The 18527-nt window shown below is 37.7% G+C and overlaps 1 protein-coding gene across 1 annotated transcript; it reads right to left on the bottom strand.

Moving 5' to 3' along the window:
* Positions 1-246: 246 nt before the first annotated feature.
* LOC131431763 (acyl-CoA Delta-9 desaturase-like) lies at positions 247-15487 on the bottom strand. The gene is made up of 4 exons (XM_058597641.1): positions 14925-15487; positions 780-1302; positions 494-717; positions 247-428 (listed from the first exon to the last, which is right to left on the bottom strand). The coding sequence occupies exons 1-4, from the start codon at positions 15286-15288 to the stop codon at positions 352-354; spliced, it is 1188 nt and encodes a 395-aa protein (XP_058453624.1). The 5' UTR covers positions 15289-15487; the 3' UTR covers positions 247-351.
* Positions 15488-18527: the final 3040 nt, after the last annotated feature.

Genomic DNA, 18527 nt, shown 5'->3' with positions numbered 1-18527 from the left:
GCACCCAAAGTTAGCTAATTCTTTCATTTTCAGTCGTCATTCACCTGGTCTACGGATCAGTTGATGGAGGCTGGACCCCGTTTCCGAGTTGACTAACAGCTCGGCACTTGTTTCGATTGTCGCAGATCGATTTGTAAGCAGATGAGAGATCACGTTTCGTAACTTTTAATGAGCACCGATTACGGCTAAGCTGTTTGATTTATGTCATCAGGTTTAAAGGTTTCGGTAAAAAAAAACACATGAAGATTTCAATTACAATTAATTCGTTATATTTTAAAACAATATTAGGTTATTTGTTAAAACTTAACACACTCACGGAGCTTTACTATTTGGAATGGAACGTCAGTACGTCTACTGGGCCTTTAGTAAATAGGGATCAGGTTCTTCTCTGAGATGTTCGATTTTGGTAGTGATGTAAGTTCCATCTCCTGTAAAGAATAGTAGCGAATAAGAATAGTAGTGAATTTCGTTGGCCAGCAAGAACTGTGTTTACCGTATTTGTCAATTGTTCGCTGAACCAATTCCTTCGACGGTTCCTTCAGATCGTACGCCCAGCCAATCTTGGCAAACAGATCCAGCCAGAAGGTTGTTATGTTTGTACGATAGTTGCCCAGTTCGGCCGCTTTGTAGTCCCAGGGGAACACGTGATGGTAGTTGTGCCATCCCTCTCCCATTGCGACGATGGAAATGTATTTGTTTTCCACCGGTCGGATGCGACTGTGAAAAAGGACGGTAAATTTAAGTTGATTTGCTATTTTCAGGGCAATGAAAAAACTTACTTATCATAAGGCCGATCACCGTACATGTGCGCTGCACTGTTCACCAACCAAGTGAAGTTGAGAGTCAATGAGTTTCGCATCAGACAGTTAGCCAGGAAGGACAGAACGAAACCTTCGCCGAAAAAGTACCACGGCACCATCGACGGAATGAGGTAGGTGAACAGTGTCTTCAGTAACGGAAAGTACTTTTGATGGAACTGGACAACCGGATCGGCCATCAGGTCGGTCATATCGATCAGACGACCTTTCTTGATGCACTCCGGGTGCTTCCTGAGCATCAGCCAACCAACGTGGGCATAGAAGAAGCCCCGGTTAGAGTTGTGCGGATCGGCATCGGTTTCCGAGTATTTGTGATGTATTCGATGATCGCGGACCCACTGGTACAAACTGTTGTGACCGGACATACAGAAGCAGATCATCAGTATGATGCGCAGCGGTAGCTTCGCTTTGTAGGCTCTGTGAGTCCAGAGCCGGTGAGCACCGGCCGTGACGCCGAAACCGGCAAATCCTCCCACGACGAAACCTAGAAGAATAGATGGGAACATCATTCGAAACGATTGTTTTTCATATCATTCAACGCATCAACGATCAGTTTCCTTGATAGCAAAGTCGCAGAATTCCCAAGATCAAAACACCCCCCGAAAAGTGCAGAGAAAAAAAGACTTCCAAAACTTCCAACCGGTTCGAAGGTTATCAACACGTAACTAATTGAAAGAAAGATCTCGCACCAACATTTTCAATGCCATGCCGGGCGACCGAAGCCCAACGACTCAACAACCATTGCGTAATATTACACTTTACTTTACGTTTTCGGTCTTGCACGAAACACTCGAAACGAAAGGTAAATTCGGCTGAACTTACCGCCAAAAAGTCATGATTCAGGGAACCGGTTTGCATTGAATCCAGACTTTTCAGTCTAAACACTGCCAGAAAATATGCGAATAATCAGGTTTTCGCTTATTCACAACGGAAATGCTTGTGCTCGAAGACGGAGCTGATCCTGTTTTTCAATAGATATTTGAATTCGTGGGTCGTTTGACAGTTCAATTTTGACTAGATTGTTTGAAGTCATTAACCGAGACATCATTATCCGATTGTCAAATGAAGTTAAAAACTTCTAAATGATCTTGAATGAGTGTACAAAACGACATGAATTTGTTTTCTTTTCTTTTCCAAGTTTGTTGATTCGCCTCATGTCATAGTAGGCTGACCAACATTACGCCCAACACGCTTTGTATGATTTATGGATCTCTAAATCGAGAGATGTCAGATGTGACGGGAAGGTTTTTCGTCTGAAAGGCTAACGCGGTAATTTCATTCTGTGATTCCAGCCAAACATCATGCTATTTACCAAGTGTTGGCCTTCGCCTTGAATCTATGCTGTTTTTCGGTCGGTCAATGTCTATATTTGTTTGCTGTAAATGTTGGAACAACGCGCGTTTTGGTTTATTTGTTTGTCTTCAAGCGAAAGATAGTACCATCGACGGGCAAATATGAGCAATTCATGGTTCAACATCAATGTTTACTATCAGCATGTGACATTCATGAATATTAGCTTTCCTTCGTTTGATGGTGAGAAAAAAAGAGAATCAATTATCAATTATCCGATTTCGTCTGCCAAACGCACGGACGAAAATAAACTATCTTCTCATTTGGTCAAACCGATCGTTGAAATTCATTCATTTGTTACACAATTATACTGCATGATTGCTTAATTGTTGCGAATACTTTTTTGATTCGCTTCATTTGATTTTTGATTCGTGACCAAGGGTTTTCGTAATTCTGTCAGAATACTGACAGCAAATTCCAACCTGTTATGTAACAACCGTTTTCGGAAAAGAATTCCACCAAGCGGCTTTTAAACGGTTCTGTTCTAGCTAGAATTCATCTATAGACCTAATTGATAATACTGTTTTCAATCTGCTCTACATTTTCGGTGGCTTTTCGTTCAATTTTTTTGGAATTGTTCGATAAAAATGATGATGGTAATAGAGTCGATTGTTTCAAAACAGATAATCTGTATTACACAGATTTTCAATATGTTGCATAGATTTGAAAAATGCACAGATTTCTGATATCGGTACCCAACTGACAAAAAGCCCCTTACAGTCTTCAAATTCCTAGGGAAAACCTAGCGTAAAGGTATTTCCGACTAAACGTTTGAGAAAAGCAAGACCTTTTTTGCCTCCTCTCAGCGGCCTTGATGGAAAGTGTGCACAGACTGTTTTCACAGATTTTTGAAAAAAATGAACTGGCATCCTTGCAACTCACCACGTGATTGATGAGAATTATATTGGTTTAGTTTTAATATGTCAATGGCGAATAGGGAACGCATTTGCGAATTTAGCTTGAACAAAATTATTTGAAATTTACATTTTCCGCGGAGTTTGTTCAGCTTACAGAAATTCCTAGGTAATCCAGAAAATCAACATTTAATTCTTATAATTCAGGGAATTTCGAGCGAACTGGTAACCGTTCACATGCCAATATATTTTTTACTAGAATAGGCCTAGGGCAGGACCTGACAACTGGCTTCTTTTTCCTGAAAAAATATTTCTCTTCTTATTCCGGTCGACCCCTGTTATAAATAATGCATCCCTCACGACCACTGTTGCCAGTAGATATAGTTATACATTCCGACATGCTTCTCCCCTTATAACATGCGATTATTTATTATTTGACAACATTTAGACATATGTTATGTTTATAGCCGCACAGCAAACAGTTATGAACTTTACAGGTGACGCCAAACGACTCAATTCATAAGGACGTAATTCGTAAAATGACTGAGTTTCACGAGAATGGTTTGAATATGTGACAAACACACCCTGTCTTTCAAGCAAGCGTGTAATTTCACATTTTTCAGCTCTCAAAAGTATGTTCTAATGCATTAAATATGTGGTAAATCTACTGTAAAAATGAATCATTTTTGACGCTCGTATATGTCGGTCTCAGAAGATGTAAATTTACACGATTTTTGTCTAGGTGTGCATATTTTCGCTCATACCATACTTCTTGATTTTAAGCTTTTTTATTTTTTTCATACACTTTCCACATTGACAGGAATTTAAATCGAATTGAACGTAAATCCAATTGAAATTATTAAATTTTAAAAGATGATATTTTCAATATATTCAATATCAAACTACATTTTTATCGACGATACTGATAACACTTTTTATACCACCCTGCAGTAATTTTAATTTCAATAACTTCGTCCCTCCCACGACAAAAGGGCCTAACTGCAAATGACAGTTTCTCTTTGTTTACTTTTTCTTTCACGATTTACCGAACTGATTTTATATTTGGTGCTTTACTCTTCGCAAAACTTTCAAGGTAAAACTACAAGCTTTCGATTTATATTGGAAACTTTAGAGAATTTGCAATAATGGCTCCGTAATAATCAAAAGAGAAAGTAAACAAAGAGAGGCTCTCATTTGCAGTTAGGCCCTTTTGTCGTGGGACTATCGACTTGTACTTGCTAATGTTATTTTCAACCAATCATGACCTGGTCCGAAACTGACTCGGAAAATGGCTTAACAGTTGTCAGATCCTGTCCTAGGAATAGGCAAAAAACATATATTTTGTCATGATCAGTATCTAACGGGGAAACAGATTGGAAAACCGACATGTGAACACAATGATGTAATGAAAACCGCGAAAATGTTACCGCAGAGACGGGACTCGAACCCGTAGCTAACTCCTAACCGGGGAAATTGTTTTACCAATTAAACTACCCTGCATATGAAAACACATGAAGAGAAAGTCCAATTGATTGGACGAAACTAAGCATGCTTCGCTCTACTTAGCCACTACGGTATTCACTTACAGTCCCGTATCGACGGAAACAAATTCAACAGAAACACATACAATGATCACGAGTCTATTTCTACCCATCTGCTCTTGCCGCACGATACTGATTTGAGACTTTTGTTTTTGTCTATTTCGCTATCTACGAGATAACACACGATAGTTTCATCCATCGATTTAATGGATCTCCACTAGTGTGTGGTAGCAGCAGTGACGATTGTGTGATCTCAAACACAATGGTAAAGGTAAGTGAATACCGTAGTGGCTAAGTAGAGCGAAGCATGCTTACACGGAACGACCGAAATTAGCTCTGCGCCTAATTCGTATTACTGTTTTTGAATTAGTTGTTTTTAACAACAAAATTTCAAAAATAACTATAAAATTAGTTAAAATTGAGAATTTATTTGCTGAAAAAAACTCTTATTTTTAGAGAATATGTTTAGTTGGCGAATATTCTGGACACAAACCAGCAATATTTCAATCCAACACGAAATTCTCATTGACAACTAATTTTGTTTTTAAAACCAGAAAATTTGTTTCTATTTATCTATCACCAGTTTATTAGCCACAAAATTCATGAGAAGTGTCAAAACAAAACAATCCATTAAAAAGCTAAAAGGGACAGTCTTGTTGAAACTGCTTGCAAATTGTTTAGATGTTTTACGCATGTGTTACGATATATCCATATATAAATTTCTAAACCGGTATGTAAAAATTACGTAAACTGTTAGTGGAACGTGTATTTATTCATTTATTTGTGCGCATTTGAAGCGATTGTGCGTAATAATGTTTTTACGCGGAACAGTGAATTGAGTTTCGAATGTTGCACTCTAATTATACATGTCAAATGATGTTTTTTGTATCTTCCAACCTTTCGGGCCACGCCGTCCGGTGTACTACTTGTATTCGGTTTTTATTTTCCGAGTGCTCAAAGTTTTCAGTGAGAGAGTCGATTTCGCGAAGTCGAATGAAGAAAACAGCGATTTAGAAGAAAAATGTTCAAAAAGAAGTTTATGTTTCGCTTATGTCTTTTTCTCCAATACAACATCGTATTCATACCTGCCAATATAGAAAAGACAACCGCGACTGAAATTTTTTTCGGTAGTAGTGTGCCATCTTGTGGCCAGTAGTCATTACGGTGTTAGCGTTATTTCAACGACAGAGCGCCATATAGCTGCAAATTGCAGAAACCAATTCAACCATTTATGTTGGTTGAAAACAACGTTTTATTTCTCTAATTCAACTAAAAAATTAGTTGAATGGATATGAAGTGTGCCTTAGCTAAGAAATGACAATTGGTGAATTCAACTAAAAAAATAGCCATTTCAATAAATATTTTATTATTATCAAGGAAATTAGAATTAAAAAATCTAAATTAGCAAAAGTAAGATTTTTTTAGTTGTCTCAAAAAATAACTAACTAAAATCAGAAAATCAACTAATTTTTTCGCCAAAATGCTGATATCGGTCTTTCCGTGTAGTTTCGTCCAATCAATTGGACTTTCTCTTCATGTGTTTTCATATGCAGGGTAGTTTAATTGGTAAAACAATTTCCCCGGTTAGGAGTTAGCTACGGGTTCGAGTCCCGTCTCTGCGGTAACATTTTCGCGGTTTTCATTACATCATTGTGTTCACATGTCGGTTTTCCAATCTGTTTCCCCGTTAGATACTGATCATGTTAAAACTAGCTTAAGGCGGCTTTACGTCTTAACAAAGCCTAAAACAAAATCGTTGATATATTTTGTGTTGATGCCTTATGGAAAATTTTTTGATTATCAAACACTGCTCGAAGAATTGACAAGACTTTCAGTAAGCTCTTTTCACAGAATTCCAATTGTACATATTCCAAGACATTCTGATTCTCTCCATAAATTCAAATGCGATTACGAAAAGTTCATTCGGATTTTCGAATTCGAAGAAATTACATAAGCATTGTTAAATATAAATATAGCTGACGTTTGTCAAATTTGAGTCAAAATTGCCGAGACCGAAATTTTATCTTTTGCCGAAATGATTACCGAGTACTCGGCGGTGCAAATCTCGGCAATTATTATGCCGAAATTCAGCGAAAAAAAGTGTGTTGGTTAAATTATCTGATGGAGACGGTTGATGCCAGATGCTTGCCGGAATTGTGACAGAATACAGGAAAAAACTCTGCATGCTGCATGCGAAGTGTATTATTACCACAGACTAACAGACATGACAGTATGAATAAATTTTTATAAAAATAATTTTTCGTGATGCACTAGTTCCACCTATATTGTACTTTTTTTACTAGTTGGTTTCCCTTTTTTGTCAACACTTTGTCAGCTGTTTGAAGGAATGCCTGATTTCATCAAAATATTTGAAAATGAATCGTCACAATAAATTATTGGATTACGTTGATAATATATTTAACTTTTTCGCGATGTTGGAAGGCAACCATTTATTTGACTCAACGTTGTTTATCTAGACTATTTTTTATTGTGTTGGTAGTTTTCACCCGCAATTGAGTGGTGGCAGACCAGAAGTAAGTAAATATTGTAACAAAACGGGTTCGATTTTGTATTGCGTTGGAGGATGACAAGTAGGCACAATTATGTATATAGTTTTGGCAATATGTATTAAATCTATATCCTGCATGAAATTCGCACGGGAGGGGACGGGTATAGCGTGATGGGTAAGTCGATGCCCTTTAACGCAGTCCACCTGGGTTCGATTCCCAACCCCGCACATAGGGTCAGAAAATTTTTCTGGCCCGAAGAGGCGAATGACCTTAAGGTTAAAACCTCTATAATCGCAACAAAAAAAAATTGCATGGACGTATACAAATCAATACATTACAGGTAATTCTGTATGAATGGCAACTCTGTTGGTAAATGAAAAAAATAAACACAGTCTAGATAACAGACATATGCAAGTACTGTCCCAACTAAAGGAATATTCGAAATGACCGTTAAAATGATTGAAGAATCTAATTTGAGTGTCCTGTCTGTTAGTCTGTGCTATTACCCTCTTGGGAGGAATTCCAGGAGCTGGTCAATATTCGGTAAGATTTCAAAAGCTGTCAACCTTGTGCTGGCATAATTGTTCCATTTTCTCTCCATTCATGCTTGACAGGTTGAATTATCAATATGTTCTGTTTCGGTTTCTATGATTTCCCTTACAGGTATTTTACTCTAAAATTAGTCTGATCCAGACTGGTTTATGAGGTTTGACAAGTTTATGAAAGTTTAATTGAGATGGTGCAGGATTGAATGAGAATATTTCGCAACTAAACGAATTAACAAGTGTATTTGCCATGACAGTACTCCCCTGATTAACTTGTGAAATATGTGTTGTGATAAGCATTAAATTTTTTGTTGTGGAATTTGACTATTCTGTTTTCACAGACCTCGCAGCCGACTTTTCATTTTTCACTTTGACGGGATATAAACTGCAATAAACGGGCTTCTCGCTTCCGGCATGTTTATGTCAAAGCACACTAGATCGGCTTTAGTTCGTTTTCGTTTGATGCTAAACCCAACCCAGTTTTCACCCTAACTCAAACCGTTTGTTTGAAGTAAGTTTGGAACCTAGTTTCAACGATATCAAACTGAAATTCGAGTTATTTCCTTGAAAATTTAGCTGGATTTTGCTGCAAGATTCCATCAAATTGTAGGGTGAAACTTTCTACCCAGCCAACATTATTGTAATGTCGGCAGAAATGTATTACAGATACTGTCGCATGATCGAGTTACATTAGTAAATCAATTGGAAATGAAAGGATCTTCTACTACATGCATTATTGCTACTAAGTTATTGTTTTAATGATGTAATGAAACTCATAGTTACTTCGTCGATCAGTTATGCCAACCGTTCACCGTACACAAATTCTCGATCCAAGTGTCAGAATCCACAATTAAACATTATCGCATATTCATTAGGATACGCATTCCGTACTGAGAAGGCATCCATAAGTATTTGCTCACTTAGCATCCTCAAAGTGCCGCCGCAACCGGATGACTCTTTGCGAGTATCTTAGAGTCTTGAGTGACCTTTCACTCTGATCATGCTGATTCCTTCTACTTCTGTCTGGCACGATCCCCCGTAGTATTAAATTTACACTGCCATGTACCGTGAACCATAAGGTCAAGTATTGTTTTTTTTATTCACTCCTTTCTTACACCGATGACGATGTTGAGTTGCGCACGTCAACCAGTACACGCTCGAATCAAGACTTGCTGGTTTTGAACTGCATGATCCATCTACCAAAACACGAAAAATGGGTTTCCCATACCGTGAAGTGACTTTTTTTTTGTCCGAACAAGGCCTGCTACGTTTTGGGACGCTCGGACTTCAGGCAAACAATCAGTCGTTTATTTTCCTTGTACTTGGACTTTGATTAAACATATGTGACCGAAAATTATTAACGCTAAAATGTTATGGATGTTGGAATCTACCTCGATTTATTTCTACTTGGCAGTGAGTGATGAATGATAAAGTGAATAATGAAAAACAATCGTAGATTCATTAACAAAACGAAATGAGAATTCTGCTGAAATTTTGCAAATCATCCATCAGTTGGACATCCAAGTAACCGGCACCGATCGAGTTTCCATAAAATTTAATGACTAAAATTTCATACGTTAGAATACTCAGAACTCAATTTGAAAGGTTGATTCTGCAAAGAATCGATTTTATGTATTTAATTTACAAATCGTGATAATAAAAAGCAATGTTTAGTTACCGCGTATCGGGATTGAACAGAATCTGTTTTGACAGAATTTGGAGCCGGCCTAATAGTATAACTTCACCGTCTATTACTACTTTGAAACTTTCGTTGCGTACCGTTTATTGTTTATTGTTTTTTTTGTTAACATCTCCATAAACTGTACCGCTGGAGGTCGCTTCACAGAACGCTTGTTTCTATTTTTTATTTGACAGGTGGCCTCTTTTAACTGCAATAACGCAAAGTTATGGCACAGCTTTTATTCGTTTATAGTCGTTGTCCTCGCACTTGAAAGATTTTTTTTTCTTTCGTGAGACTTACGACTTGCAACATAAAACTTGGTAAATATTTCCGTTCGGCCAGTCTTGCCCGGTAAGTTTCCGGTCGAAGAGAAACCGTTTATAATCTTAACCTCACTTCGCTTCTATAGAAAATCTAAAGACGCGGTATAGTCTATTCCAATAACCGATCAGAAAAAGTGATTTGTAACTGCACTTGCTCTTAGTTATCATAGAAATTATACGTCTCTCCCCTGCCATGCATTATAACCTACTGATTAAGTGCATCAAAATGTTTAACCATTAGATGAAAATATTTTCCGAAAACAGTGTGAAAATTTGGTAGCCGACCGACCAAACCTGATGCCGAATTATATTATGCAACTCAAAATGAACGGTTATTGGAACGAGTGCTTGTACGAAAAAGTCGAATCGACTTTGAAGCTGTAGCTGAATTCCAGTTGTCAAATCAGTGCAGAAAGGATGGGCGTCATTATCTCGCGGGACATGTTTTGCAAATTTGACATTTCTTCTCACTTGATTTCCTCCGTGGATCATGTATCAATCGTCCATGGGTGAAACTTTCTAAAGACCAGCAATATTTACTCGATTTCTGATTTTGTTATCATATACAAAACTTCAAATATATTAGGAGTTGTTTTTTGTAATATTTTGCTACCAAAATCGGATTGTCACCAATCGGCTGCTAAAGTCGAACCGATTCAGAACGGTCCTGCCAGTTTGGAAAGGTAAGAATCCGGCTGGAACAGAGCCCTTAAGAACCACTTGTCGAGATTCTCTGTTGGAAACGGTTGATACATTGTTGTCAGCAGAGATGCCAGATCTGCAGGATTTGTCTGTAAATCTGCAGATTTCGTATACAGTGCTTCAGACATTTTTTGGTGTGCAGACTTTTGCATACTTTTGAAAATCGAGTTTTTCTCAGACTTTCGTCAAAATTTACAGACTTTTGAAATTGCCGCGATTTTTTTCTTTTCTTTGCTCTCCAAGTCAGTTTTCGTTTCATACTTTATAGAGAAATTGCTGCCAGCAAGACATACTGGACAACTTAAAGTTTTTTTCGGATTTACTGACTTTTGCAAACCTGTCTGAGGATGTTTGACATTTTTACCTGGCATCTCTGGTTGTCAGACTCTTGCCGATACTCGGCAGAATCAGCGATGTCAGATCTACGGAAATCTCCGTAGATCTACGGATTCAAACATTTTCTACGGATCTACGGATCTACGGATCCGTAGACAAAATCTACGGAAATTGGATTTTTTCTACGGAAATCTACGGAAATTACAATCGTTGATACGAAGAACTACGGAAACTGGTTTTTTCTGGCGAGCAAAAAAAAAAAGCTTTTCACCGTGAGAGCTTCCAAGCAAAATGCCAATCTACGGAAATGACACTACTACTATCTGGCATCGCTGGGCAGAATGCTAGCAAAAATGTTTGGCATTACTAATTTGGAATGAATTAAAATTAAGTGAAAGATTTTCATTAAGAATTCCATGTGAAAGGCCGGTATGAATTCCGAATCAATGCGGGCTCTAGCGCAACAACCGAGCTCGAATGATTTTCGAAATAGAATTAGCGAGCTAAATGTTCAATTCGTTTCATAACTGATTCCTTAGTTTTAGAACATCAAGTTCTTCAGATATACAGAACTAGTAAATGATCAAGTCTTCCTGAAATTTCAGCTGTAATGGCTTAAGTCGTCTGACTTTTACTTGTAACACAATCATAAAGTGAGCGAAAATTCCGTGATATTTATAATGTCACTGTCAATCGGATTGATCGCGCACTCAGAAACCAGCAATCGAGTGAGAAATCATTACTCAGTCCGTCTTTGAGACAATGTGGGAAATGTGTTTCCCGAGATATTCGACTGATTATTACAAAATTTTCAGGAATTCGTTATGTCAAACCGAGAATTTGAAAAACAATTACTGTGTTTAACAGCAATCGAAAATTTTACCGAAATCAGTAGATCGGAAATATCAATTTACCGAAATCTCGGTATACAGCTTTTAGACACCGAAATTTTACAATTAAAGTAACCGACATACTTGAGCTCAAATTCAAGTGACGTTATATAGTTTTAAAAATAGAAAAAATGATCCTTGGCTTCAACCGACGTAAAAATTCGTGACCTCTCCAGTAAGTATTCATTGATTATGCTTTATTTTTTTTTTTCATTGCAGATATCAGCTAATATGTTGACGATATGAAACGGTATGCCAACTATCATATTGAGCTTAAACATTTTTATCCCAATTTAGTGTTCTATGATTGCATGATTCCGAGTTGCCAAGCGAGATACAATCATTTTTAATCTTAGAAACATCACATTATAAATAGTATGAAATGTTATCGGAACGTTTATCTCTATCAGATATTTGTCTAGAGAGTACTCAAAATCTAAACGCTGGCTGCAGCAACAATTACTAGGAAGTCAAGAGCTGTCAAAATAAATTACTTAAAATAAGCGAAAAATGTATTTTTTTCGAAATTTGAGTGAGTTTAACTCAAAATTTGAGTTTCTTGCACTTAAAATAAAGAAATTCTTCATCGTTACTGTTTATACACAAGATCATTCTTTTTTTTTTTAATGGGAAGCTCAACAAAGTGATTTATATACCAAACTGAATAATTCATACACACCTAGAAAAAATCGTGTAAATTTACATCTTCTGTGACTTACATATTCGAGAGTCAAATTTAATTCATGTATACAGCTGATATAACACATATTTAATGCATTCTGACATATTTTAAGTGCTGAAACATGTAAATTTACACACTTGCTTGAAATGCTAGGTGTGTTTCACAAATATTTGAATCATTCTTGTAAAATTCAGTTCTGATTTTGAAATTAAATTTTTAGTTTGAAATTAACAATTATTTATGTTAATTTAATGTGAATACGAATTCGAGGTTCAACCGTATGATTAGTTGTTTCAAACTAGGCCCATACTTCTCCGTGTACAAATGGGTTGAATGATTGTCAAACTTTTGCTGTGATTTTTTTTCAGAATGCCATTCCGGTGACAGTGACCAGCGACACCAATGCCAGTGTCACGGATTTTTACTTGCAAAATTCATTCATCAATTTTGCTGCGCATCAATTTTATCGGTAAGAATTATCTGTAAGAATGACTGATTTTTAATCACATTAGTAGGAATTCTTACAGGGGCACCAACGAACAACTCTCTGGTTAACAATTCAATCGAAGTAGGCACTGAGTTTTCTACTTCTGGCGATAGTCGGTTTTCCTCCACACAACAAATAAATCACATTAGTTTCATTCGCGTAAACGCTGTGCTTTATATATTTTTGATATTCTTCGTGATGTATATAAATAAAAGTTGGAAACCCAGTGTAATTTATGTGATTCTCACATATTCTTCAAATGGTAAGTCCCCTGCCCGTAGTTAAAGTGAACTTCCTGTATGAAATCTTCAAACATCAAAATGGCTGACATGTTAGACTTGAACGTTTCGCATTCTTTGTTGGAAGTTTTTGAAGCCAAGTACAGTTTCTAAGCTTGTATACTCAATATACAAATTGACGTTTATTTTCAATAGAATACGACATTGGTTGGTTTGAGCTTTTGACAATTATTGGTATTCAGTCCAACTGTATTGGAAGAGCTGATAAGGAAATGATTCTTAAAGCTAAAAACGGAGACATGAGACATAACTGGGTGACGTAAATACGTATAAAATGAATGGTTCTGCACCTGGAACTCTGGGACCGAATTTAGGAGCCGAATGCTACAACTGCATTCTGAAACATAATTTTGATGCAAGATTCTGGAACTAAATTCTGAATCTGAACTTGGAAACTGAATTTTGGACCTGAATTGTTGAACTATTCGCTGAACCTCTGGTATTCTGGGTCTGAATTTTAGAACTGAATTGAAGATCGGGATTCTGTTTAAACACTGAATCTAGCACTGAACTCTGGACCTGGATTTTGATTAGTAGCTTAAATTTAGTTACAGAATTGAATCCTAATTTAATTCGGATCCAGAATTCTGCTCCTAGAATCCAAAATCCAGAAAATTTTCAGAATCTAGTTCCTGAATTCAGTTAAACTTCAAGGATTGTGAAACGGAGTTTTGAAACCAAATTCTAGACCAACAGCATTCTGAACATGAATTCTAAACTTCTGGAATGCATCCAGGCTTCGATTCAAGTTCTCAAATTCAGTTTCAGTTCCAGAGTTCTGAAACACAATTTTAGTTCTGGATTCAAGACGAGGAACTGAATTTTAGAACTGGCTTCTGGAAGTGATAAAAAATCTGGTCTGGGATTCTGAATTTCAGAACTGAACTCTAGAATTGAATTCTGGCGTTGGATTCTGATCTGAACTGAAGGAGTCAACTACGCAGGCTAGAATGAATGAAGCATCAAATTATTATCTTTACTTATCAAACATTTAGGAAAATGTCTATTTATAGTTGTATGTGGTTGTGTCATACTACTGAAAATTCTATCACAAATTGCACATGAGAAGGCACTACATAGTAAAGTAACACGTATTCAAAACAGGTCAAAACAGGGGGAATATTTTGATCGGCCATCAACGATGGTTCATAAATTTTATATTTAGAGTTAAGAATATGTTTAGTGTTTCATGAATACATTAAAAGAAAAAGCAATTCATTAAAAAATGCTTTCTGAAGATATGTTATGTGATTCCAGGAAACTTTTAATTTCCACAGAAAAGTGCTATTTTTAAACAGTGATGTGAACATCTCCGAAATTCCTGAACACCGCGATCAAGTTGTCATCATCTTATTCACACACAACCTCGGGTTCGAATTCAAGATCATGACCGGCGGTGGCGAATGCCTTCGCACCAGCCTGCGGAAGGGTGTGGTCCTTATGCGTGATTGTCAACGCTCGAATTCGTTCGAATATTTCACATCTTCCACCACCAGCATCAATTATCACAGGAACGCGAAATGCTCGAGGAAGTCGCAGCCAGATAATATGAATAATACGCACAGATTGCATCCGACGAGGAAGTTCCAAAGAGTTATCCTTCAAAGCTTTGGAAGTGCAGCAAGCGAACCGTGAATTATAATACGCCTTCAGTCATCACGGAAATTTGCAGGCGTGCAAAGGCTCAATGGCCTCAATGTCTTTGAATATCAAGAGGAAGTTTGAAGATAATAATCCATCACAATTAGCGGCTAAGTGACCGCAACGGTTTCAAGAGTTTAACGACAGATCAACGATTTATACTAACACGGAAGGTCGACACTATTGAACAACATCACAGTTCGCATATTATCCTGAACACACACAAACTCCCACGATCGCGATCGTGATCAACCGGATAACTCACCCCACACCCAGGTCCATGGCGTCGATTCCCACACGTAGACGAAAAACAGCACCACGGTAGCAATGTGCAACCCACCGATCAGGGCCACATTTTTCCACTTGATTTCAGCTCCGAATTTCCACCCGAACTTATCGGCAAGCTGATCCTGGAGCCACTTTCCGACGGCGGACTGTTTCCACTGATCGTAGTGTTCCATGTACTGTTTCAGCTCCTTATCACTGACACTCTCGTCGTCACCCATCATTATCTCATTGTTGTTGGTATCACTGTAGATCCTTTTCATTTTCGCGGAACTGTCCTCCCCCACAGGGATATCCCCGGAGGAGGCCTTCGTCGGTGTCTCCATAGCACTGGCGACCGTCATTCTATACTGAACCTAAATTTTCGGCAAACCAAACTACTATTCACTATTCAACACCTGGCCGGGACACTTCGTTTTCGGGATTACGACCGTTCGCGACTCATCTCACGTGCGAACTGCGATCAGCCCGACCGATGCAAACTGTTTTAATTACAAGAGTATGCTCCGTTGCCGAAAAACCTAGTCCGCCAAATGTTTAGGACAGCCGAACAAGTCAGGTTCGGTTACGTACCAACCTGCTGTGAAGCTGCTGGCTCTAAGCCTGTTATTGCCGAAAATTCAAAACCGCTGGGGTGGGCCTAACGTTGATCGTTTGTATATGTGTAGAAAACTTGAACGATCAGCTGATAGAGAGACGGATAGACGAGACCCAAAATCGCCACCCAAACGCCATGCATTTACTACCCCACCATCGGTGCGGGAAAAAAAGATCACATAAACGAATTTTTGTTTTTCTTTCGGACCATTCTCTGTCCCAAACGACCCGAAAAGATCCGAAAATGATCGTCCACGATTTCAGGCTCGTGTTGAGTCACTGAAACTGGTGCGCTAGTGTTCGATGACGGTTACGGAAGATAAACTGTGTCGCCACAGTCAGCAGCCGGACTGTTGGATTTCGGTACGACCGACAAAGGTGTGGAGCGGTGAGAAACATTGTTTTTTTTTGGTGATCTTCGAAGTCTGGTTTCTGTTTTTGGTTGCTTTGTATTAGTTTTCAGTAGGGTGATGTGAAATTTTGAACCGGTTCAGTTCAAACCGGTCGATTCCCAGATTTTCTCAAAGACGGATTTCGGCTAGATTTAGCTAGTAACCACCGAAAGCCACTACAGTGATATCAAGACAGTAACATGAATTTTATTGACACAAGAATGTGAGGCCTCGCAGTCTTGTTTTGCATTTATTAAGTAGAAGTCATAGGAAACGAAAAAGGTAGATTTGGCCACTAAACTTGAGCAGTCTAGTTTGCGGTATATAAAGTCAGGATTCCTCAAGAAAAAATCTTCCGAACTTCAATTGCTTCTCCAATTGTTTTTACTGAAGGAGAAAAAAAACTTTCGAATTTTTCACTATTATTCCAAATAGGAAATATTTCAAAAGTACGATTTTCGGTAAACAAAACGGACGTGAACACTGTCCATCACTTCTCTTACGCAGGCTCGTATTCAGACGGGGGCCTGGAGGGCGCTGGCCTCTCCCGAAACCGACTGCTTTCATAATCATAATTAGAGTCATGTCAAATTTCAGCGCAGTACTGCCATTTGTTTTAATTTGATAGCCGATTGTTGTGTAAAGAAAAAAAAACGATTTTCGTTATCTTATAAAAGATTTAGTTTCTAGAAGAAAAACGAATAAGAAAACCTTAGAAAAATATAACAAATATTATGGCTACTGCTCTCTCAGATTACACCGCGGAATAGAAGTTCAAAAGAAAATTGCAACCATGACTAAAGTCAACGCTTTAAGGCGGCAATTGCTTCCCCCGCTTACTTTATTCACCTGATTTGGTTCCCTCGAACTATTATGAGTTAGTATATACTAAAATTTTGGCTATAAAATTCAGCTCTCGCAAAGAGATAATCGGCGTCGTGAAGGAGTATTTAGTGAATCTTAAGCTATTTTTTTCATTTTTCAATAGCAGACAATGCCATCTCAGTCATCCGGAGTTCATAAAGGGAGTCATCTCGAACCACTCCTGTACATTCTATTCGGAAATGATATGTGTAGTGAAATCTATGTGAGTTCCGTTTAAGAAACTTCAACCGTTACTTCTGGTACTTCCCAGTTTTTTAAAACTAAGCTAGTGAAAGTCGGTTCCCACATTGCTCAGAAAATTGATGACTCTTAAAACCGATTCATTGCCGAAATTTGTTACTGTACAGTTCTGATATCTCGGTAAAGCGCATTTTATTACCGAAGTTTGGCATATTAATGTTGCTGAACTTATCCGTAAACAACAAATATACCGAAATCAGCAAATCCGTTTGCTAAGATTTCGAACAGTGTGTTAGCTTTTACTGAAATTCGACGCGACACTTGTCATCTAAAGTCAGCTGTCGATTTTGTACAGCACCGGACGTCGCCATTTCTCATGGAGCTGAAAAATATTTCAGTATTACGTGAAAAGCTAAGTGGAATCAAAATGTTCTTTTGATGTGGAACACATTTTTATTTTGTATATAGGGGTGCAAATCAGAAACTCAAGGGAAAATACACGTAGAAATGTGGTCAGGTTTTAAACACTTACAGCTCAGTATATTTTGTATCGATTTTTTATATTATTTCATTATTTGATTGGAAATATTTCTAAGATTCGATTTGAATGTATCAAGCCCCTGTTTTTTCAATTATAAATGATTGAAATTTTGATTAGTAGCGAGCAGTATCCTATTTTGTCTGCTAAAAATCTCTGGCATATCGGATTTCCCTGCCATAGACGACGGTTTTGAAGGGTAAGGTAAGCGATATATCAAAGGGAAAGCATCGCTCTGATAGGTCAATCGATGCAAAAGCGAAGCTGTTGGAAGCACGCGAATCTATAAATAGAAGCAAAATTATAGCTAACGTTTCAGTCCTACGCGTAGCATGCTAGAGGTAGGTTGTTGCTAGACAGCAAGACAAAAAGTGCCATAAAACGATTTGAAGCTTTAATTGGTATGCTCTGATCTTGTGTCATGCAAGCTCGGATGAAATTCCATGTTATGTCGTTTCGTCTGAGAAATTCACAACTACCCCAGGGTAAATGTTGAGTGCGTAAGATTAATTTCTAATTTATATAAGATGAACTCGATTGATAATGAGAAATAGTTTATCGCTTCAACCGAAATCGCAGAATGGTAGAGAAACTTAACGCTATAAAAATCACTGCTTGCATACAAAGCTTGAACACAAGCTTGACGAAGAGAAGCTTTAATATCAAAATCCGTATCGCAAGTATGTACGAAGATATAATTGCATACATTTGGGATATTGGTGTAATTTCGTCGGCTATAAAACAAACAATGTTCGGTGTTGGTTCCTAATCAAGATAAATCTAGGCAGACTCTCGTGCAATAGCGGATTCAAAAGTGTGACGATTGATTGAACTGTTTGATTGTAGATCATTAGAAATTTTGGTTGCCTTGTTCCACATCAATGGCTCGAACAACCACATGGGGCTGATCCTTGTAGTTTTTTATATACTTTTGAATTTTTGTTTATTCCCAGGTAGGGCGAGCACTAGAAACAAATGATTTTATCTGTGA

The sequence above is a fragment of the Malaya genurostris genome, chromosome 1 (genome assembly GCF_030247185.1).
Source record: "Malaya genurostris strain Urasoe2022 chromosome 1, Malgen_1.1, whole genome shotgun sequence".
Classification (NCBI taxonomy): Eukaryota; Metazoa; Arthropoda; class Insecta; order Diptera; family Culicidae; genus Malaya; species Malaya genurostris.
This window is presented reverse-complemented; position numbering and strand designations above follow the sequence as displayed.

What these genes read in the sequence shown, in the direction of transcription:
- LOC131431763 (XM_058597641.1), bottom strand. Translation starts at nt 15,288, where the DNA reads ATGACGGTCGCCAGTGCTATGGAGACACCGACGAAGGCCTCCTCCGGG. An exon ending in GCCATGGACCTGGGTGTGGG is followed by an intron (nt 1,303 to 14,924) that starts GTGAGTTATCCG and finishes CTATTCTTCTAG; the next exon opens with GTTTCGTCGTGGGAGGATTT. An exon ending in GCGAACAATTGACAAATACG is followed by an intron (nt 429 to 493) that starts GTAAACACAGTT and finishes TATTCTTTACAG; the next exon opens with GAGATGGAACTTACATCACT.